Source organism: Anas platyrhynchos, chromosome 2 (assembly GCF_047663525.1).
Source record: "Anas platyrhynchos isolate ZD024472 breed Pekin duck chromosome 2, IASCAAS_PekinDuck_T2T, whole genome shotgun sequence".
NCBI lineage: Eukaryota > Metazoa > Chordata > Aves > Anseriformes > Anatidae > Anas > Anas platyrhynchos.
The window spans coordinates 140339531-140363660 of record NC_092588.1 but is presented as its reverse complement, the minus strand read 5'-3'; the positions used below and the strand labels follow the sequence as shown (position 1 = coordinate 140363660).

The 24130-nt window shown below is 37.0% G+C and overlaps 1 protein-coding gene across 10 annotated transcripts in view; it reads right to left on the bottom strand.

Moving 5' to 3' along the window:
* MLLT10 (MLLT10 histone lysine methyltransferase DOT1L cofactor) overlaps window positions 1-24130 on the bottom strand; it is a 127278-nt gene that overhangs the window by 75993 nt on the left and 27155 nt on the right. For 9 of the 10 annotated variants that reach the window (XM_038175383.2, XM_027450646.3, XM_072033689.1 and 6 more), the window contains 4 exons: window positions 23155-23209; window positions 9936-10045; window positions 3981-4084; window positions 1439-1532 (listed from right to left, as the gene is read on the bottom strand). In XM_038175383.2, coding sequence (XP_038031311.1) covers window positions 1439-1532; window positions 3981-4084; window positions 9936-10045; window positions 23155-23209 — 363 coding nt within the window. The remainder of the gene's footprint in view (window positions 1-1438; window positions 1533-3980; window positions 4085-9935; window positions 10046-23154; window positions 23210-24130) is intronic. The other variant, XM_072033690.1, reaches the window with a different exon arrangement.

Sequence of the window (24130 nt, the reverse complement as noted above, 5' to 3'; positions counted from 1 at the left end):
AGTATTTCATGTTAGCCAGTGCCTAAAACGTGTAAATTATTGTATCATAACTGAGGTATCATAAAGAATTTCAAGTCAGTGCTATTCCAAAGTTTTCAGTGGTACAGTAGATACACCCCATCCACCATCATCAGTAACAGATAATAAATACCTGCATTTGCCAGGCATCAACAGTTACAATATCCCTCAAGAAACACTAGAACACTAACATGATCTTGCCAGTCTTTACTGCTCTTACAGTTTCATAATGGAAAGTTAACTAATTATATGTCAAATATTAAGCTGTGTCTTGCTCATTAGTCTTACATTTTGAATAATCATACGTGTTTTTCGATCACAGCTGCACTGGCACATTCAAATCAAACACAAAATAGTGTAATAAGAGTTTGCCTTCACTGCTAAGTAATAAACACCTTTTTTGTTCTTTTTATATACCTCGCTCAAGATTTTTAAAAAAAGTCTTAGCTTAGATAGGATCTGGAAAGCCCTGACTTATCTTCATTATGAAGCAAACTCATCAATATTCATAAGAGCACAGAGCTAACCTCACCAAGCTTATCTTCTAGAAATCTAAAACGACTCACTGACCCTGTTTTTACCTCACTGCAACTTGTTCAGAAGTCTCAAATATTCCACTCTTTCCACAAGTAATCAACATGTTTAACCATATTTACAGTTGCATATGAATTTAAGTCTATACATGTATATTTAATTTTCATAGGTCAATATTCACAAATACATCCTTCACATACACACACACACACACAGACAGACATCTGGAACGGTTAAATTGGTGTTAAGAAGTGAAATGAAAAGCTCAAGAGGTCTAAGTAGCTCAAGAATCTACTGAAATAACTGAGGAATGTTTTTAAACAAACCATAATCAAACCTCAAGTCACTTCCTTGAGGTTGTGTTTTGGAGAACTACTACTTAGGGAATATCCACTGGCTACACAGTGGAGACAGCACAAAAGGAAAAACAGAAAAAATAGAGTGACAGAAGGAAAAAGAAATTGAGGCCTTCTTTATATTTCAATATACAGGACAGCAAGGAAAAAAAATATTTTCTAGATTGTTCTAAAATGGACTAAATTGCTAGAAGCCAACTGAAAAAAACAGCAAAGGAAAACATTACAGTAATTTAAGGAAATCAGATACTTTTAAAGTATAAAAATCTACTACTAGTATATATTAGAAAACACCCTAAGAACTACTGTGCATGCTATCTCTGGCAGAGGGGGAAAAAACACCTATTTAGAAAAGTAACCACTTACAAAAACATTTCTAGCTAGCACTTCTATAATGGCAATTAAAACATTGTTTTAGAAAAATCCAATCTACTTTCTGAGATGCATGAAAATGTTATTGCTAGTGTTAATGGCAATTCTGAGTGAAACAAGTTAGTGCCATTTAGTAACAGAACGAAACCAATACTTACCAGCTTACTAAAATGGTATTTACAGTAGCCACAGTATTGGACGTTATCTGCACCATTGCCTTCTTCTTCACAAAGAAGTCCTGCAAACTGTGCACTAAAAATAAAATAAATCAAACATCAACTTGTAGCAAAGCATCACAGCTGATAATGTACAGATACTTGTATCTGCATTTAATAGAAGAGATTTCAACCTAAGTGACTTGTACCAGCACGCCAGCACCCTACCCAATTTTGCAGTCCAGTGAAAAAGTCATGGTTTGTATTTAGACATGGTACTTTTTTCCTAAGTCTATAAGCTACTCACATAAATGTATAGCTTGAATTTACATTTATTATGCAGCTACTCCCACAAGTAAATAAACCAATCCTTGTCAACTGCTTGCTGCTTATTAGCTCAAATTCAAGTCAAAATTATCTACAGAAAGAACAGGATTTTGTTGTTAATGTTTTTGTTTGTGCTTGTTTAAAAAAAAAAATAGCCTATACGGTGGATCCAAAGAAGACTTTTTTCTAAAGTTGCATATATCCTTCTACGCTCTACCAGGAAAATTACTTTTTTTTTTTTTTAATAGAACTTCAATGACATAATAAATCAAACCCTATTTTATTGGTTTAAAAGACTGTGGCAGGTTAATTTCTTTTTTAAAAGAAAATGACTTATAATATCACTTTCCCTGGGTTAATATTACCTCATTCTACTACATTTTTCAAATCAAATTTGCTTTGCACCATTTGTAATGTTGATTTATTTTCTGTACCAAAGCCAACTTCAATATTGAAAAACAAATATTCAGTTTCATTTTCTGCATCACTTTAATTAGCATAATAATGCAAAGTTACAGTCAAAATGATGCAAGGAAGTATTTAAACTAAAGAACAACATATACAGAAGCTTATTTTCATTGCTTTTAAAAATCATTGTCCCCTTATTTACACATTACGTCCTTGGGCAAGCCAGAGATCCTGTCTACTAAATACATGCACACCTACAGCAGATACCAGCTACAGAAAACATTTAGCAGGATCTCTTTAAGCTATGATTTGCCATTCTAAGCTCCTTATACAAAAATGGATGGGCTCAAGCTCATTCTTCTTCAGACATTAGTTTTGTCAACTCAAAACTGACACACCTTGCCCTGGACCTCTCCTTTCTGTAGTTTTCACATTTTCCTGCCCTGTTATAAACATTAGAGAAGCCTTTCAATATCCACAGTAATAAAACTCTCTGCTAGATATTTTGTTACATACCTGTTCACAACTCAATAAAAACCTAAGAAATGTTAAGATTAGGAATGGTATTTTCATTTTGAACACAATTATCATGTTCTTTTTACACTCACTAATAACATCATTTTGGAAAAAAGACAGTAGATGATACATCCATATGTAACCTCTCTACATGGTAAACAAGTTTTCAGGAGTAAAATCCATTGTCACCATAAAACCAAACTTGACACTGATGACATTTAATGAGAGATTAGATGGTTATGAATTAAGACCTCAACATCCTGCCAGATACTCAAGTACTGAGGGGGGAACACATCAAAAAACACAACCACAGAGAGGCCCTGACTGCAAATGAGGATGTGCAGAGTTGCAAAGAAATCAGAACTTCATCTGCACATGGCATTCAAAGTATCTCTTGATTACACTGAAGAAAACACATTGAAGTAGGTGTGCAAATACCATTTCCCTGATTGAGCTAGTACACAGAAATGATGAAGCATACTGGGGCACTCATAAAGCAGATGAGTAAATTCATAGATAATGTACCCAGATAGCCTGTGTAAATCTGCTATCTATTATAAAATAGCTTCATCTGATCTTGAAAGAACAAATAACCCCTGGAAATTTTGGGGTAGAATTCCCTTCGTCTCCTTTTACATGAGGTTTCATCTTATTATCCATCCTCTTTTTAGAAACCTATAAAGTGAGACAACCATCTCCTGAATGCTTGCCATCCACAGTATCTTGAAGCAGAATGAATCAGATGGACATGGCTGTTTTTATCCAGCAGCTATAGATGAAACCTAAATGAATAGTTCAGGATGGATGTGTACCATTTAGATAAAGCTAGTGAAGTGAATTACCCTAAAATGCTTGGAAATCTATACCAGCAGCAGTCACTTTACTGCATTTTTATGTATATTTCAACATTCTTTCCACTGCCTAACCCAAAGTAAACATCAAATCAGCTAGCAGGTAAGCAATGTCTTCACATTCCTGTATCCTATAAAACATCATCAGAAAAAAAACACCATAGAACAAGAAACACTAAACCTTGTTCACAAGAGCACAGAGTACTTAATCCAACACAAGGGTGTCTCATCAGACAGCTTTTGCAGCTCACAGCAATGTGTAGATGTATATGCTACCACTGTCATATAGTTAGTAAATTCTAAGAGATGGGTATTTCAACACGAGCTACTTTACTGTATTTATTTAGAATGTTTTTGAGTAAAGAAAGAGTTTACTACACAGTATACAATTGATTCTTTCTAGAAAACTCTTTCAGAGATGTTAAATAATAAAATATACTTACCACGTTACGTGAAAAGCTTGTCGGCATCCATGTTTATTACACGTCATGCAAGCACCAGAGGCTGCTTTACTTTCTCTGCCTTGCTCATCACAAATATAGCAGGTCTACCAAAAAGAAAATACTTAACATGATAAAAAGCATACAAATAAGTTCTGTGTTACTCAACGGAGACTCTACGGTAAGAACTGCTAAATTCTGCATGTAACTTCATATAAGAATTTTTTTTTTTTAAAGTCTAGTTACATTTGTTTGTAAAAGGAGATCACCTGTAACACCTCATCAATACTAATGCAATATGAATACTTATTTAAATTCTATGCTGCTACCTATTCAGCCAAAATGCTCAAACAACCAGAGGCTAATAGCATTAGGCTTCACGATTTTTCTTGCTTTCAAGTTTGAGTTCATGTCCTTTTAGGTCACAATCATTTAACGTTACCTGTACTGATGGCATTCAGAAACATCTCACTAGACTGAGTGCCTAATGCAGTACATACCGTACAGTACATCTGCATACCTCTACACAAAGCTACCAACAAAATTTTCAGCTTGCAGTTTTTCTATTTGTGCATTTGGTGTAAAAAAACTTTTCAGAAGTCCCACAGCACATGCTGTTCAGTTACCTGTAAATGTTGCTTAATTATGGGCATCATAGAAACTCATCAAGCAAGAACCTTCTCTAAACCAAGTTTAAATTAATACACCAAGCCCATTTCAAGCTTAAAAACAAGCTAAACTGTAAACAACCTGCTCTTTACCTGAAAATCTTTTCACAGAATTTCTCTGTGTGTGTGTCTTACCAGGATCCTACATTTCTTCCCATTTTTAACTCTTCTAATTACCAAAGTACCATCTGGAGAGATTTATCATGTCACATTTATATCATCAGTTGCAAACTATGGCCCAAGTAAAACTTAACTATTTAACAGTTGTTTCTTACTGAAAATATCCTCCAGCATCAGTACAGTCAAGTATGTACTTCTAAATTAGACAGAACTGTACTGAAGGGACAAGCACCAACAGTTTCTACCTGTGTAGAAATCCCACTGGAAGATCTTTGGTGGTTAGTGAAGGAGAAACAAATTTTATTTGGTTTCTCTTTTGTCTACCATTTAAGCTGTAACTGACTTCTTGTGATTGCATCACAAAGAAAACAAGTAGAAGAATAAATAAAAAAAAAACACCAACAATGGTGGTAGAAAATACAGTGTAAGAAAAATACACCAAAACATCACTGAGATTAAAAATGGAAAAGGATGTAATGCAAAACAAGTATTGTTTAGAAGAAGTGAAAATTAGTGAAATTCTGAAATCAGAACAGAATGGGACAGAGCTATCTACAACACGTAACATCAGGTAAAGCAGTTTTGTTACTATACAAGGCTCCAGGAGAGATGAGTCCTTCTTGCACTGTTTTCACTAGGCTTTTAGGAAGCATTATACCCTACAGATAATACAGCCCAACAACCATAAACATTTGAAGGCTCAGAAAGGGGGACTTGATTCTTCACCTTGCCCCCACTGTATATCATGGTAGTGCATACAGGCAAGTTACTCATTTGGCATGGGCTGAGACTGACTGCTCTCTGGCTTTCCAAATCATACCTGACATATTTAAATGATGACCTATTTTGTTCATAAAATCTATCAACTGCATATAAGTAACTATTCCTAAGTCACTTCAAAGTAAGGTACCCTCTACAAGCAAAGAGTTCAACAGACCCATAAAACTCAAGCTCCCATTACTGTTCTCTATTTTTTCCATAGAGTTTTGCCTTAAAATTTTTCTTCCTTGAAGCTCAGAAAATGAAGTGGTATAAGCATTCCATTTAGTAAGGACACAGGCCCTGTTTTTCAATACTATACACTGTTTTTAGGATGTGAGCTTCAGGAACCCTTAGACTGATTTACACTAAAATGACTGGAAAAAAAAAAAAGAGAGAGATGAAGACTGACTAGCTACACTACAAACAAATTTAAACAATGTTGTGGACTGCCTACAGATTTTAAGAAGCTCAATGAACTTCCATGCTTCCTACAACAGTCAGAAGTATAAAGCCCACTTCCTAATCCTATACATGAAATAGGGCCAAAGATGATGCATGTTCCCATCCCAACAAGGGCTGGGAGTTCTCTCCAAAGCTCAGCCTCTCATAATTCTATCTTCTCTTGGATGCCCAAACAGCTCCTGAAGCTCGAGAAGCTTTATCTTCCTTTCAGAAAGCAGAAAAGTGAAGATTTTTACCCATTTGCAAAGCCGTGCAATTGCCACACCTTCCCTGAAGCCTCTTGAATTCAGAAGTGTAAACCGTCTCTGTATCCCAGCACTACTCTTCAGAAGTTTTCAGGGAAAAAGAGTACTTAAACTTTTCCCAAGCTCAGTAGAAAATAAGGCATTACACAGAGCTTTGCACTCCACAAGGAAATTTTATGAGAAAAATGTGACAACATTTTGCAAAGCTGCCTTTCCTTTCCTACCAATACTCTTCCTTTGAAGATTCAAACTGTAAACCTCCTCTGCAAAAAAGACAGAAGGGAAGATGAGGCAAGGAAAGCCTTGCAAAAACATGAATCTGGGAAGCTTTTTCCTCTAGTTGTAACAGCTACCTAAAGCATTCTCAGCTTATAGAATCAAACTTAGAACTTGTCCAGAAATTTCTCGTTGCTGTAGCAAATACTGACATAGAAGTTTATCAGCTACCTTTACTACTAGGTGGATCAAGGAACTCCAAATGCACCTATTTTTAATCAACTCTGAATATAATTATTGCTTTTAGGAGCCTCTTCCATGACCACTTCACTTTCAAATGAACCTAAAAGAGACAAATAAAGCTCACATAAAATAAGAGATTATCCGTACGTAAGCATCCAAGAATTAAAACGCACCTACTTCATAAAAGAGCATCTACTGGTCCGTTCCTTTTTGGAAGCAACTGAGTAAGAAGAACTTCCCTGTTAGTTACCTCACTAATCAGGTCACTCAAGGGATTCACTCTATAATGTGAAGGTTTTTATCCCAGAAATAGGTAAACATCATGGAAATAGTGGCCAAATGCCTTTATATTAACAAGCCTTGTACTTTGGTGTCAGCTGTGTTTTTACTTGTATTCAAAATTCTTGTACTTTGTCATCTTGCATATTTTGCAGTATTCATTAAAGAAACAACTGCACAGAGAATCCTACATGAAGTATTAACTCCTGGCAAAGCTCCAAAGAAGCTTGTCTTGATTTTAAAGACCATGGTATGAATTCTCCCATATGATAATTTTCACTGATCCATGTTTTCCCCCAATCCCATATGCTAGCTTCCCACACTTACCCAACCACATACACAGAATTACTTAGGACTTCACAGGAAATGAAATCCCTCTTTAAAATCATTTCTTTCCAACCCGAGTTGACTGACAGAATGAAATTGGCACTATACCTCTCTAAAAAGGCAAGCAGCTCTAGTGTGTTTTTTTTTCCCTAATTAAATACGAACATTTGTTCAAAATGTCTTAAAAAGTTATGTCTTAAGAACTTTTTGCCATATGTAATTTAAAGAGAAAAAACCTTTTCTTTCCCATTTCCTCCTAAACAGTATACATTAAGTTGATAAAGTCAGAGCTAAATGCTTTACAAAACTGCTGATCTAAAAAAAAAAAAAACATCATTTAAATAAATACAATTTATACTGAATAACAAGGTGGTGAAGTTATTGCAGGCTATCTGAAAAGGAAATTAGGAGTTGCATTGATTTTGGTGGTGTTGCTCAAAACTATTCAGGACCTGGTGGCAGCATAGCCACAGCAGGACTAAACTCAGCACTGGCTATAGATTTATTCAAAAAGTTGGGCTTGCCCCATCAGTGACTCCCTCTCACATTCTGTCCTGTATAACTAGATTAGGCAATGAAGTCAGATGGATTTCATCAGGTATGCTGCGTCGACTGCACTTCAGTAATTTCATTCTCCTGACATCCACAATTACTATCTCCCTGAACCAAAAAGGCCAAATAAAATCCATAAAGTCTGTGTTCTGGAACAAAGAACAAAAAATAACTAACAATAACAACAACTTGTAGGCTAGGAGTTTGGTCCCAAACCTTGCAATTTCTGATGTATTACCTTAGTATATCTTAAGATATACTATTGGCTTGTATGAAAGTAGCTTTTTTTTTTTTTTTTTTTTTTTAAATTTTCCAGAGTCTAATCAGAACGTCAGCCAAAAAAGCAGAAAATGAAAAGCTAGACAACAGCAGGAACTCCACATGATCTGTGTGCCATTAATATTTACCTAGCAAGCAAGCAAAAAAAAAGACTTAAGTACAGACCAGTCAAATGCAAACGGGAATTTCATCGGGGAAAAAATTATCCATCATATATTTAGAAGAAACAGTTCAAGAAAGAAGCAACTTCAGTTCAAAAAAAAAAAAAAAAAAAGGAATTAAAGAAGGACAGAACAATGGATGCTGTCCATTTGCTGTCCAAATATAAAACAATGCAAAGTACATTTTTTTGAAGTTATAAGTAATTACTCATCTAATGTCAATTAGTATCAATGGAAAAGATGCAAGATAATACAAAACCCAAAGCATTCAATGAAATTTTTGAAGTGCATTAAGAATGAACTGCTACAAATATAGAAACCACTCTGACTCCTGCATGGGGGAAAAGGAGAAAACAGATATGCTGTTGGCTCAAAGTTGAGCAGAGAAAAAAATTATCTGCAACAGCAAATCTGTACAGCTTTATGTCCAAACACAGAAGATTTATTAGTTCTGCATCTAATCTCACTGTTGCACGTTCTTGCCAATGAAGAAAGAAGCCGACAGCAAGAAGCTGATACAGATACTCAGGTAGTATGTAATGAGAAAGTACTAGAAGGACCCACAGTTTGACTCTCAGTGTTTCTCATATACTAGTAAATGTAAGGACAAAACATAGGAAACAGCAATTATGAGAATGTGAAACAAACAAGGAAAAGACCAACGTATCAAAAAAATAGAAAAAAGAGATGTAAGCTGAGAAAAAAAAGAAACAAAAATGAGAGGTTACAGAAACAACTTAAAAAGGACTGGTTCCCCTGTAGAAAGGATACCAGAAATTATGCTTTTTTTTCCTCATTTCTTCTGTAATAAAGCCTATTCTTCTTTCTTTCCAGTGTCCACAAGCCACCATAAAAGAAAAAGACACTGGTGGTAAAAGGAACAGCACAAGAAAAATGTGTAATAAAACTCATCAGAAATGCAGACAGTTTGCTGCCTACAGATGATAAAATACAAAATCATGAAGGAAGAGATAGTTAAGTCTAGAGGAGAAGAGGCAGCATGAGCAGAAGAACAAGCAGAAAAATGTAGCTCTCAGGATAGAACATTAATAAGTTAACTTTTTTTTTCCTTGTACATAAAGTCTTGCCACACTTCAAAAAGCATTCCATCTCACTGATGCTTATTTAGGAGCAGTTCTTCTACAAGCAAATAATCCTGTTAGAGTGAACACTGTTTACAAGAGCAAAAGTCTGCAAGCTTGTGCCTTAACTTATTAGCATTGCTGTTCTTCCTAAGAGAAATGTTTACGAACATCTTATCAATACTTAAACCAGTGGGACTTAGTGGTAATTAATAACAACATTTCAAATAAGCTGTAATAACATTTTTACATATGGAAAATATTTCACATGGCTTTCAAAATAAACTATTATTCAAAGATCATGATATTTGTAATTAACAAAACAGTCTCTACTCTGTAAAGGAACAAGGAGACATTGCCGATAACTTTGCTGCTTAATTGCCTAATACAGCTTTCTTAATTCTTGAATTTATCACAGTCACAGAGGGAAACGTACAGCTTTACAGTACACATTCATGAGTTTTATGTAAACTACATTTAAGAAGTGTAGTTTTAGATTATTAAAGCTCACAGATTTTAAGATAAATACGTTATATATAGATAAAAAGACACATAATTATACCTTATTATAACGGTCATGAGGAACAGACTGCAACACGATAGGTTCCATTGTAGAAACATTTGCAAACTGCACCTCGGGAATGTACAGAGCACAAACCACATGAGCCCAACCTACAAAAAGTTATAATTGTATTTAATTTTAATGTTTTCTAGAAGCTCAAAGGACATTTCAATTATAGCATGAAGAACCCTTTACAACACTTTTCCCCATGGACTGCTTTAACCATTTAGAACGTTACAGACATAAATTACTTAAACCATGTTTACATTTCATTTCATATTAGCCAAAGTTAAGATGAGCTGTAACACATTTAAGTTTATTGTGTAGACAATTCCTACAAATAATACCCCACAGACTGCAAATAGTAATGATTTCTACAAACAGTGACACACAAATGGAAAAACAGGTTGTTCTTTAAAATTTCTTAGATTAACAGTCAGCACTTAAAAACGATGCAAATTTCTGCAACAGGGAAATATTGTCTTAACAAACTAGTATTCGTGCAAGCATTACCATCATGTAAGACTTCTTTCTATTTAAAGACACTTTTTTTTTTTATTATTTAAACAAAGCCATTCAATTTGACTAGACCAATGTATTCTTTCTATAGCAAGAAATCCCACCACACCACCACCACCCCCCACACACACAAAGCCCCACACCTATCAAACTCCCGTCTTTTCCTCATTTAAAGATGTGGCCAATCTGTTTTTTCATAACCACATCAACTCCTGTATCCAGTCCTGTTCTAAGCAATTAACTTAGGGTCATCAGTAAGTGCTTAGTTACTTACCATACTGTGTTTTAACAACATTTCAAGAAAGACATATACCCAATTCTCCAGCATTTCACTTAAGGAGTGGAAAAAGTGCTAATTCAGAGAGAAAATTCCCCTTCAGGCTTTCTTTGAATACTAAGATCCTGAGTTGCAAGTTTTTTCCAGTGGAGGACAGTTTGCCATAAGTGTAAAAACTGTCCATATCCTATCCTAGGCTAAATTCAACAAAAGCTAACCCAACAGACAAACATACTAACATTACTAACAGAATGACAAGAGAGCTATCACATAGTGCAGAGCTACTCCATCTCAAAGTGAGTTTGATGTTGCTAATCATTTAACACGAGTTCTGTTCTCTCCAAGGAAGAAAACTGAAATCTTTCATCACAAGACCTTCAGTACACCTTAAAAGTAGTGCTGTCCCCCTGCCCTGGCTGTCTTATGTGTAAGTGAACATTAAGGGCATAAAATTCCACATTTATATAATTAATCTAACAGATTATTAGATTAGGTAAAGCAAGTAAACTATCTTTATGTGAATGTATCATATAATGCAAAAAACACCACCACTGCTGAGACTCTGGAATGGTATCAAGCGTCTGGAATTGGGTACATGCTTTTTCTTTATCTATTAAGTCACAAATCCTTTCTAGCTGTTTCCAACTGATCCTCCCCCATGCTCCAGTTTACTAAATTGATAGTCATAGTTTGTGTAAGAAAATGAAAAAGTACAAGCATAAATCTTACTGTCAACATTCACAGACTGGCAAACATACCATTCTAGAATCTCATCTGCAACTAAATACAGTATCCGTGCTGCTTCTCCATTTTATTCATATACAGTTTGTAGACTTTTATAACACACAGAAAAAGCATTAAACTAGTAAGAGAGTAAGGAAAACATAAGCAGAAACTGCCAGCTCGAGCTGTTTTTAAAAACTTTTCTACAGACCATTCTAAAATTATCATTAACAGACTGGAAAAAAATATAAAAACTTCAGTTTTTTGTTCTCTGCTCTTAATATCTCCAGAGAATCAGTATTTAAAAGGACTTTCCTAAGACTTGCACAATGCCCTAAGCCAGAACCATTTTACTACAGACAGATAAACAAATGTTAATATGGTGTTAATTGTGAATATTTATTTCTCCACTCAGTAACTCAGATATAAACACCACTCATCTAATAAGGCCATTAAACCCACAGAAAAGTGACAGATAAAAATTTTGAAAGCCTATTCTTCAGCTAGTTGAAGACCATCACAAACGAATGGCAAAAGCTTTTACATTGAACATAACTAAGATTGTTCTCCAGCTACACCAACTAAAAGACATAAATGCAAAAAAATATACCAGAATCATGAAAAAAATCACTTACTAAGCCAACTGACTTTTACATATTTTAAGCTACAAGTGAAGAACTTTCACTACAGGAAACCAGTTTCAAAAGTAACTTTAACTGACCACTACTCTGTCACTATAAAAAAAAATGTAACAATATGTCCCAAAACATACAAGATGTATATGATCTTGTATGTTTTGATATATGTATCATTTTATATGATACAAGATTCTGATTTCAAAGAGTGTGTGTTATATACCCAGGACAGTTGTGGGCACTTTCATCCTTCACCATAACATTACCAGGATGTGTATAATGAAATGAAGTACAACAGCATGAACGCGCTGTTTGAACAAGGGGTTCAGAAGTACTCAAGGACCTTCTCCACTTGGTTCCAGAATCTTCTCTAGATCCCACACGATCTGACCTTGCAGAAAAGTCACAATCTGTCCAATGTAAATTTAAACCATGAGGAAGGTTGCAGCACTCTTGTGACCCTCTCCACCAGCCTCAAAAGCCCCCATAATAAAAGAAGGGCTCATACACAGTACAGATTAAATGTTACTTTGGACAAAGCTTCCCTGCTGAAGAAAAATTGAAGTATGAGAAAGCAACCCACAGCTCTCCCTGAAGAAAGCATAAGGAAGAAATGGTTCCCTAACAAGTGCAGTTACGGACTGGCTGCCTGAGGAGGCCGAGGAATCTCCATCCTTGGAAAACTCCACAAGGCCTGGAGACTCCTCCACAAAATTCACGGGCTTACGGGAGGTGAAAACATTCCTTTTCACCATACAAGGACCAGATAGTAGCAGAGGACATCCAAAAAGGAAGCTAACAAACATCACCTTTTTCATAAATGTCAAATGAGACTACTCACTGTTGCTACAATCAGTACATAACGCACAGGAACAACAACACCTGCAGCCAACAAGGCCAGCATGACAGTTCTCTTGTCTCGCTGACGGAAGAAGGAATGAGCAGCATTCAGACAGACTTCACTTGGAATGGCTTCCGCAACCAAGAAGGCCCTTGACTAAACAACACAGTGAGAAAATGCCTCCCTTATCCCCTCAGAAACGAGAGCCCAGGATTTTGCTTCCTGCTTATGACTTTTGCATCCAAAACTCTGCAAACATGCATAAACAGGAGAGAAAGCAGAAACCAGAAATCCAGGACTATCCTCCCCAGGAAAACATCTCAAGGCTACACAGCTGTAAGGCTACATATGATCCTTCACACACAGTCTACCTCTAGCTATCTTGCATTCCTCGCTATGTATTAGCCCAGGTTTAGGAAGCAGGATTAAACCACAGACACAGCCCCAGGGGATTATTCAGCCAGGCATAACAGGACATTTTCCTTGGCAAGCTCAACCTCCCCTGGCTGAGAGGCCAGAACCCGTGCTTTTCCTCCTTCCTCTTCCTTGGCAGGTACTTTCATCATTCTGTTTCATCATGCTGTTCAGCCAAAAGAAGCTGCTTTGTCCTTCTTCAGGCAGCTCCTCTCAGACACTGCCCAGCACTCAGTATCCCAGCAGTACAGGGAATCTCTTGCCATGTTCAGAGCTGAGTTTGTCATTTCGTACTGGATGACAGGGATGCTTTGCCTGCTGTGATGACAAAACGTTCTGAAGAGACACCCACCCAAACCAGTAACAGAAGCAAGCACACACTTCACATCTGGATGTATAATCCTTACAGCTCCATTAAATTCACATTTTTCAATTAATTTCATGTAAGCTATAAACACTGTACTGTAAACTTCCCATTCAGATCACTTACTACATCGTTTTGAGGGAAGCTATCAACTTCATCAGCAACTATACATCTTCCCCTCCCAACGTAATCAAATCCAGCCCTTTTGAGCTTTCCCAATATTTAAGTGTGGAAAATATTATTGTATACACAAGTTTTCAGATTTAAAAAACCCTGTAGTATCACCGTTCTACACATTCAGTAACTTTTTCTACTAGTTAGTATTCAATCTGAAGTTACGTTATTACCATTCCCCTTCACCCAGAACAGGACAGAAATACCAACAGGATACTCTGATTTCCAATTGTTCCCCAATCTCAGCCAGGGCCTAATTTCATTTTTTTCAGATAATTTTTGTTATAAAACTTACTAAAAGCCTTTTAAAATCATCTGCATAGCCCTCACCCTTTCTTACTTAAATCAGTAAGTTTCTTCAGTTGCAACTCTGGTAGAGCACATCTTGCATACAAGCAACTGGCCACAATTTTTCATTCCTTTTAATTTTACTTAGAAACTTTCTGTATCTCAATTTACAGTAATTGCTAACAAAGTCTTACTATTACTATAGAATTGCTCATGCTCAATTTGCTTTTGCTTTCACCTCCCTTCAGGAGAGCTTTAACTGGAAAGGGGAGGAAGAGGAAACATTTTTGCAACTGCATGTATTAGCATTGTGTAAAATATTCCTAAAGCTTTCTAAACTCAGTATGTTTTTTTCCCTTATTTAACTTACTGCTTTTCAATCCTAGAGAAGGTGGCCATTTTACATTTCCCAGTAATAATATTTGTACCAGATGATAACACCTCTCTTTCTTAATATAAGCTTAGGCTTTAACTTAAAACTAAGAAATTAAGGAAGTTGTTACCGGGATTCAAATCAGCACCTGAGCCTGCTTGTTTCTGTGCATTCTGATCAGAACTGCTTTCTCTGAAACTGCTGAAGAAAAATAGTCACAGAAGGATGCTAAGGGCTAGCAGATTTACTCCCTCTTTCCCTTTAAGCCATCCCACTGTTCTACAACAAACAATGCCCGCATCCAGAAATTTTAAAATATCAACAGTTTTGGCTATTGCTTATTAGAGACAACCTACTGGTGACAGCCAATTTAAAACTCCCTGTATTTATTTCAATTGCACTTTCTAGTCCAGTAACTCTAGGAAATGTTCCTTACCTTTCAAAAATAAAATCCACTTTGCTTTCTAAGATAACATTGCACAAGTGTAGCTAAAACACTTTCCTTTGAAGAGATCTCAGGGAACAACTTCAACCAACGTTAAAACAACATCAAAACCACATATAAAACAACCCCAAGATCTACTTCAATAACAATAATACTGGAAAGAGTTTTCTCCAGTATCAAAAACTGGAAATGCATGCCAAAACGTCTTCAAAGTTCAAGTATGTCTTATGAAAACTTCCAGCTTTCCACTTGAGGTTTTTTTTTTTGGTTGGTTGGTTGTTTTTTTTTCTAATTTATTTTGACTTATTCCTCAGGAAGGCACACTACTGAGTTTTGCCAATTTTAGGTTTTGCTCCGGCATGCCAAATGTTTAATTACCAGCACAGAATCTATGCACATTTTACAAATCTTTCAGTGAGACTTTGATTTCAGGTGTCTAACTGAACACTTCTAACACTACAGACTTAAATATAATTTGAGTATTCAATATTCCTTATCATTCGGAGTGACAAATTTCAGGCTCCAGAATCCTAACTAAAAATGGTTGGCGTGTTATCTCAGTGACAGAGAATAGCTAACTTGAATTTTACCACCAGCAAATAAGAGACTATTGCAACCAGAGAGGTTTCTAACTAGAAACAAGCTTTCACAAAGTAATCTAAAATTAACAACAACAAAAAAAAAAAGATAAATGGCAGACAGTGCATTATCCATCTATTTTTTTGCCATTGCAATTACTGTTTAACTGTTCAAAGCTTGATTCACAAGCACTTGCACTGCAAAAAAATTCAATCACCTTCCACTGCAAATTTTGAAGCCCTGCTTTTATGATCTTTCCATCACAATAAAGTAACAAAAAGAGATTTTTACAGTAATAACCCATCCCACCACCCAAGTATAGAGAAGGTGATGAACCAAGACACAGAGTAGGCGCTATACTAAGGCCACATCCCACAATCCACGTTGAAGCTGCGCAGGAAAGCAATAGCAGACTGGAAGCCAGAGCCACAAAGTGACACGTAGGTCCAGCTGCAGTGCCAGTCCAGTCCCAAAACCAAGCTCTGGGATGTCATGGCCATTTCCTAAGCCTGCACCAACTCCAAACTAAGAACTGTTTACGCATTCTGTGCCATTTCCTGGTGAATCCATTGTATCTCACTGAGGAACTTTTGTTTTGTTTGTAACTATAGCTCACACCTAAACGAAGACAGAATATTTTTCTCACATGGGAAAACCTGCCTTTGGTGAAACATCAGTTTCTTATTACAGCCACTCGAGGAGGTATTTTAAGGATACAACTCAAACCGTTTCAACTGTGAGCTGCCACCAAAAGGCAAGGTCCCACCTTACCCTTCACTTTCCCTGAAGCAGATGATTGCTGTGTACCAGGGCAGATAAAATTGTATTCATCTCGTTACTAAACCTGGGGGAAAACTGAAGTTTACCTTCCAGTCAGATCAGCAAGTTGATGCAAGAGATGCTGAGGTTGATTACCATAAGCAAAACCACAGGTGAAAAAAACAAGCAGTCATGGGAAAAGCACAGCAGAGGCTGGTGGCTGGCCTAGGTTACAGGAAACTGCACCCACAGCCCTCACCACCAGCAGATCTGCTGTCTGACCCCAAGACTCATCTGTGTCCCATTCTGAAGGGTAAAGCCAGTAGAGATGTACTTAAGACCAATATTGTCCCTATTTGCCAGAGGGTAAGACTATTTTAGACCTTTTTTTATGTGTCTCCTCAGTAAGGCATTCCATATGCTTCGGGTTTGACCCTGGTTTTCCTTTTCCTGGCAAAATGATAAAACTTGCAGAAAAGACTCATCTGCTTGAGATACTGTACTTTCCTTAACCTAGCAAACAGTTTTAGAGATTGTTATAGATAATGCAGTATTATTCACTGTATTATTTGATTTACCCTCTTCAAAGATGGATGAAAACAGGAAGCTCACACCACCTGCTAGGCATCTCACCACTGTGGCTGACAGTCATTGGTGCGCAGAATGAAGGGGCAACTGCTGTTAAAACAAAGTTCATCTGCAAAGAAAAGGCTCCACTCCACAGAAATACACCAAAGTCTGCATTTACCAATAGTTTCTCCCCAACAAAAGAATTAGTACATATGAAAAATCCTCTTTGGGTCTTCATTTGGAAGCACAGTAAGTAGTTTACTTTCAAAGAAGCTACAGCTTACATTCCACTGGTCTGCTAAGTAAGATGATAGCTTTACTCATTTTATCTTTATGCTATGGTATTAGCGACTCTCTTCCCACTCCCTGAAGGAGTCACTTTATACAATAAGAGAAAGAAATGTCAAACATTTATTTAAAGCTTGCTCTAAACATTTTTCCTAATTTGTAAGGTAGTTTCCTATGTTATATTTACTAGTGAAATAAATAGTAAATATATAATACAGATGATACGGTGAGATGTATGTTTAGATTGGCAAAATATTTTTAAAGTTGTCTGCTTTCCCTGCCTTTCTTAGTAAAAAAAAAAATACATACACGACGTCCTGTGAATCTGTACAACAGGCCTGGACTTTTTTTTAGATAAGCACTTCTTGCAAAATGCAAACTCCTAAATATGCACATATACCATTATACCATCCATGTTCTTAGACATTAATACCAGGAAAACATCAGACCATAAAACCTGACAGGGAGAGCTGCTGATACCAATAGTAAGAGTAAGAGAAGCTAGCATGTGATGTTTTTATAGACTTAGGAGATCCCTTCACTGACCCAGAGGATGGGAAGAGGGCCCGAAGGATGACATAAAACCACGGCATTGTTAGCTGGCCTTTTCCCAAGCAGCTGCATGAAAGAAGTCTTGGTGAAAAGTCGACACAAAGAATGCTGTTACACAGCATTCCTGATCATCATCCAGAGGCATCAGATTTCAAAGCAACAACTTGTACACCAAAATGAAGCCTTTTAGGCTTAAAGAAAAATGTGGATAAAGATTACTGTAAGAAAACTATTTCAATGGGAGGTCCAACAACATATCCCAATGAACAATTTGATTAAAAATAAAGAAAAAGCCATCAGACTGCACACAATATTTTCAAAGGATGAAAGAATTAGGATTCAAAAAGACTATAATCAGTTTAGCTGATCGTGATTTTATTTCCTCCTGAGTGTCAAAAACCCAGAAGAAATTACTGCAACAGTTAAGAAAACATCACTGTATCAAAAACAACCAAGACTGGCGAAGAGCCAGTCCTCACATCTTCAAAAAAAACTCTCACTTGTTGCTTTTCTGGTTTTCTAAAAAAATGTGTTGAACTACTAACCCGCATAAAGAGTACAGATACTGCTAAAAATATTTTAATTGCTCTTTCAGGTGGCCTTCTTACACATAAGAGGGCAATCAATGCACAACTCAGAAACACATCACTTTTTCCTTGTTTCCAAAACCTTTTATACTCAGTCATGTATCTTAACCACAGTGACGCCCCTAAATGGACATGAATACCCAATTTAGCAAGCAATTGTTAATAAGTATCTTCAAAGCCCAAAGCTCTTTTTTCATCTCAACCCTACTTTATTTTCAGTAGAAACAGTAGAGTAAAATGCAGAATTTCTAGAACTGCAGTCGATGAACACTGAAAGAGCTCTAATGCTATGTAAAACCTAGTTCCACAAGGTCCATGGAGGTTTTTTCCCCCGAAGACAACTGCAGATGATAAGCAGCCAAAACATTAAAATGCATTATTTATGCATATTTCTAAAGTTTCTGACAATCACCCTGATCATAATCATGCAGTGTCTCAGCACAAATGATTTAAATCAAAATTGTAGCTAAAGACAGTCAACTCTTAATAATCTTCAACGCAGATAATGTGTTGGCAAATAAAACACATCATGGATGTTAGTGCAGGCTGCACTCTGCTAAATGCAGTTGTATCATTTCCAAGGGCTGTGCAAGTGCCAAAGCAGAATGACCATTTCACAAGGTGTGAAGAAACTGAACAAAAACGGGCAACCAGATCTTAGCAGCTTCTGTTCTGGGACAGTAGAGGTCTCTGACAATGGAAAGCCCTGGAGGGAAAAGGAAGAAGCTTGAATCCAAACTGAATTCTCAATTTGGGCTCACTACAAGTAAGCCCAGCCACCATCACGAAGCCAAGAACAGGCAGGCATCTGTGCACTCCTCAGTGTAACAAAAAAGTTTTATCATCAACAAAAAACGCTAGATCCACTTGGTGCTACCACTGCAGCTCAACTCTTCTGTCCTTCCAGAACCAGGCACACCAGCACCTTGGTGCAGAACCATCTGGATGAACCCGTGACACTGACTAAATGAACACTCACACAGCACTGTTGAGAAACCACTTAGCTCATATAGTTACAATTACCTAGGATAACTGCAATTCCCCTATCCCACTCCACCCTCCAGTGACCCAAACAGTCAAGAGTTCACAATGGCTGTAAAAACAGTTAACGCCTCAAAAATGTAAATTGTTGTGTGTTTTGTTTTCAGAGGGGATTCAAGAAAGAGTACTCAATTTTAAGAACAGTCTTCAGGAAAAAGCCTTGTAGAAATTAACATTTTTGTTCCAATTTCAGGATCTATCCCAGTTTCAAGGTAGTGTCAATCTTTAGGACAGTGAAAATGTTTTATATATATATAAAATAAATTATATATTATTATATTATATACATACTATATAATGAATATTATTAATGAGAAAAAAATGTACCAAAAAAATGTTGAGCTGTAATTACATTTAGGGAACACTAAATCATACTGTAATCATTTTGCAGCCTAGAGAGATACAGATTTGCTTCTTGAAAATTTCGTATTCAGCTCTGGTAAAGATTACGTATCATTTGGAAGAGATACAGAGAAGCAGAATGAGAACAAACATACTTCATACAAGGCACACCCCATCAGTCTGGGCCCTCCATCTTGAAAAGAAGACCAAGGAAGTATATGACAAAGGTCGATAAAACCACAAGCCGTACTGAAAAGGTGACCATAAAGTAACTAGTTTTTGTCATTTCCTTTGACTTGGCACCTGCCAAGTGGCATCAAATAGCAGTGTGATTTAACAGATTGAGAACAAACTGGTTAACAACTTTTACAAATTGTACAGATCAGCTGTCAGATGCCTTGCCATCCAACCAGCCTTACAGACACTAAAACCTTGCACAGAAGTGTACAAGTTAACTGTGTGATGGGCTTTTGTTCTATTAAAACACAAAACCAACATCACTGAGTCCAAAAGTACCAAAACATACATACCTGTAGGCTGGTACTTTATTCTGAGAAAGCATACAAGAACTTGACCAAGAATCTGATTCATACTGATAAAGAGAGCAGGCCAAACAAAGTCTGGCCTCAATAACGGGATCCCCTTCTTTGTATACCCCATACTGACACTTTCAAGTCCTGTAGGAGATGTGTGACAGAGCTGTTCCAAGAATGCTGTATTTATCCTATCACTGAAAACTCTAATGCCTTAATTACTGTGACACTGGAAAACCCAACATTACCCCCCTCGGCAACTGTACCAGTAAGCATAACTAAGGGAAAGATGACGACTCCAAACAGAAATATCAAACCTAGAAAGCAAATTTAAAGGACAATATATCTCCAAAAAGTCAAATAAGCTGTAACAGAAGAGTAAAAGGAGAGGGAGGAAGAACATGCACGAAAGAACCTCACATGACACAGGGAAGGAAAGTGGACAAGAAGGAAAAAAAAAAACCACCATCACTGTTTCCTAGTTGATAATGCCTGTAAACAATAGAAGTTTAATTCCTAGACTACTTTGCCATCTTTGCCATATAGGTTATAGTGCCCAGGAACTCTGAAAGGCAAGGTAACACCACTGCACACAAGCAGTGCTGGTTAGCTGCAGGTTAGGCTGCTTCCAGATACAGCGGAATTAAGGCAGCTTTAGGCTGCTGCTGAAAGAACAGTCCTGGCCATTTTCTGGTATCAGCATTAAGCATGGTCAGCTGGGGCAAGAGAAGCCCAAAATGAACCCAGGGGAAAAAAAGTGAGTTTTAAATACCAATGCAATCAAAGGATGAGAGAGGAATGCATAGCAAGGAGTCTACTTGCAGTAACAGCGTCTTACCGCAGGTTAAGAGAATCATGGACCTCTACAGTAAAAGCTCATTAGACAAAAAGCATTAAGATACTGAACACAAAATACAGCATCTTGAATACCTAAACAAACCACTTTTTCATGTTAGTAAAAAGCACATATCCAGAAGACTGCTGCAAAATACATCTATACGTATATACACCCGCATGAGCAGCAGACCATGTATGCATTACTGGCATATTCAAATCTAAAATTGCCTTGGTTTTCTGGCCAATAGCATAAAAAAAAAAAAAAAAAAACTATTAACCTACTGTAAAAATAATTTTGACCTGACAAGCCCATGATATGACCTTCTACAGTATTACCTTAAGTCTTAAACTGCTTTGGCACAATCTTTTATTAGGCAACACTTCCAAGGGAAAGCTTCAGATTAACAGTGTAGGTTTCTGAAATACAACACTGCTCAGAGTTCATTTTTTCCAAGGTTCACATCCTTCTGTAAAGCTGTTACTTAAAGGACATTTGGTCCATAAAGTAGGATTTGCTGCATTCAACACCATCTATTACTAAGGAAGAGTTGTTTCCAAGAAGTAAAACATAAATCCTCAAGATTTCTCTGCTATGAACTTTGCGCTGATGAAAATAGCTGGCCATGAAAATTAGAGTAGGGACAATCCTCTTTGTACAGTGTAACATCTTTGCTATTAAAATAATTTCAATCATATGTAGTCATTCACTTTCAGACAAATTCATCATTGCAAAGAACGTAGCTGCAAGAGAGAATCAGTAGGATGCTCGGATATTTGATGCACACTGTCAAAATATGCTCTCAAAACTTTTTTGAAGAAAAAAAAATTGCCACACAGAATAGCAAGACATTCCCAAACACTACTTTAAGTATAAAGCCAGAAAACACTCCAGTTGCCATTTCTGAAGAAATTAATTCCACACTGCCAGGTATCAACTTGTCTGAGAGAGAAAGAACAGTTTTGAGGCTAAAGTATGGGCTGCCACTTCAGAGGTAGTTTTTACTTTCACTGACACCCAGACTGAGACAATCTCCCAACACTCACAAATGATGCTAGGTTTGCTAATATGTTCTAGATAAGCAAACACTAGAGTGCTGAATACTAGAACACACACTGCACATTATAGTCAAAGCACAGAAAGGGAAAGGGTAGATCAGCCCAAATGCAAGCAGGCTCCGTGCTCAGGCAACTCAACTGCATCCACACTAAGCTGAAGGTAAAAAAAAAAAAATAGGTAGAATACTATGTTTGCAGCATAAAATCTCCAGAACACAATTAACACAGCCTGTCCAAATGAAATCCAGGATCCTGATCACCCTACCTCCTCTCACAAGAGGAGGATCTCAGTATCAAAGTGACTAGATTTACAAACAGGTGATGCGTAACGATTTAGAAGCATCTGGTAAAGACAGAAGAGGGCATTCCCAAAGTGACTGGAAACTTAACTGAAAGATTTCGTTTACGCCACTCAGCTATTAGCAAAAATCTAACCAAGCCAGAACATTCAGTGGAGACTTTTTTTTTTTTTTTAGCACTTCTACTCAGCAGATGCAGATATGATGATAAGCTGAATGATACAATTAGAAGGATGCAAGGGACAGGTAATCATTACTGCAACTTTTCAGCTCTAACTCCTCTCTTACAGAACCTATTGGTAAACCAAGCATGAAAGAGCTACCCTTTGAAAATGCACCAGTGCATTCAGTCAGGGCTAGACAAAAATCCACTTCCCCATGAACAATGCACTTTCAACAGCTTCTGTAAGTGTTGAAACTCCAACTAAATCCACAAAATGTTTCCATTTCCCCCACAAAATCTTGTGTTAAAATGCAGTTTCTCTTTTGTGTAACTTTTATCTAAAAGTAAAATTAAGAATAATGATCCATGTTCTCAAAGAAATTCATCCTAAGCTGAACAACTAAAGGTTACTGTAAAATAGTTCTCTTTCCAAACCAGCCAGCGTGATAGACTGGTTGCTCATTTTCATTCGTTGTTAGGATCCCTACATATTCTTTGCACAGTCTTATTTCCCTCACATAAAATAAGAGTTCACAAAAAAAAATAAGAATAAAACTTACCCCCATTATCTGTTCTCTTTAAAGCACCATCCTTATGAGGGCATAATTCACATCTCTAGGAAAAAAAGCAAAAATAAAATAAAAAAATGGAATGATCATAGAAGCATTACAAAAGAAACCACACAAATCAAATCTGTTAGGTGTCATTAAAAAAGTAGCCATTCTTTAAAAGCGAATGGGTAATTTTCCCTTAACCCTTACTTGGGTGTTAATATTAGTCTGTCACAAAGCCTTCTCCTTCAGATCTTAAAACCCCAACATGTTTAAGCTATTCACGGTTCTACCCCCAAGTTTTAATTCCTGGATTCCACACCCTGGCATCCTGGAGACAAGTCTCCAAGAACACCAGAATGGGGTAGGCTCCCTAAACAGGAACTTGGGTGCAGTCCAAAGACCCCCTACTGTACTGCTCTCTCCTGGGATCTCCCTGTTCACCAAGATGGTCAATCACTGTGCCATGGATGTAATTAGTACAAGTGCACACTCTACAGCTGGCTTCGCAGTCCCTGCTGACTCTCACTTATTCTGACAAAGTAAAAACAATTTTGCTTTCTGTTTCATGAAAAGGAGGTCAAAAGTTGACTCATCCCTGAAATTCCCAAAGACTGCATGCCTTGAAAGATGCAGCTTGACATCCTATTCTTCTGACACATACCAGGATGACAACAGCACAATCTTTCTGCTACAGCTGCTTCTATCAACTTCCTAATATCCAGTTCATCTCTAAGTGTCCCAGAGCAGCATGAATCAATTCCAAATCAGTTCGGAGATGACAGAAACGGAACAGGTTTGATACACATTCAACTGGTCTAAATGACATGCAAAGGATCACTGCTACACAAGAACCTACACCCAGACATCGTTACAGCCTTTATGTATTCCTTAATCAGAGACAACTCCAAGCACACCAATCTAACAAGTTTTTTAAGAAACTGAGGAACAGTCAGCTCTTCAGATGCAAACTTAATACCGCATC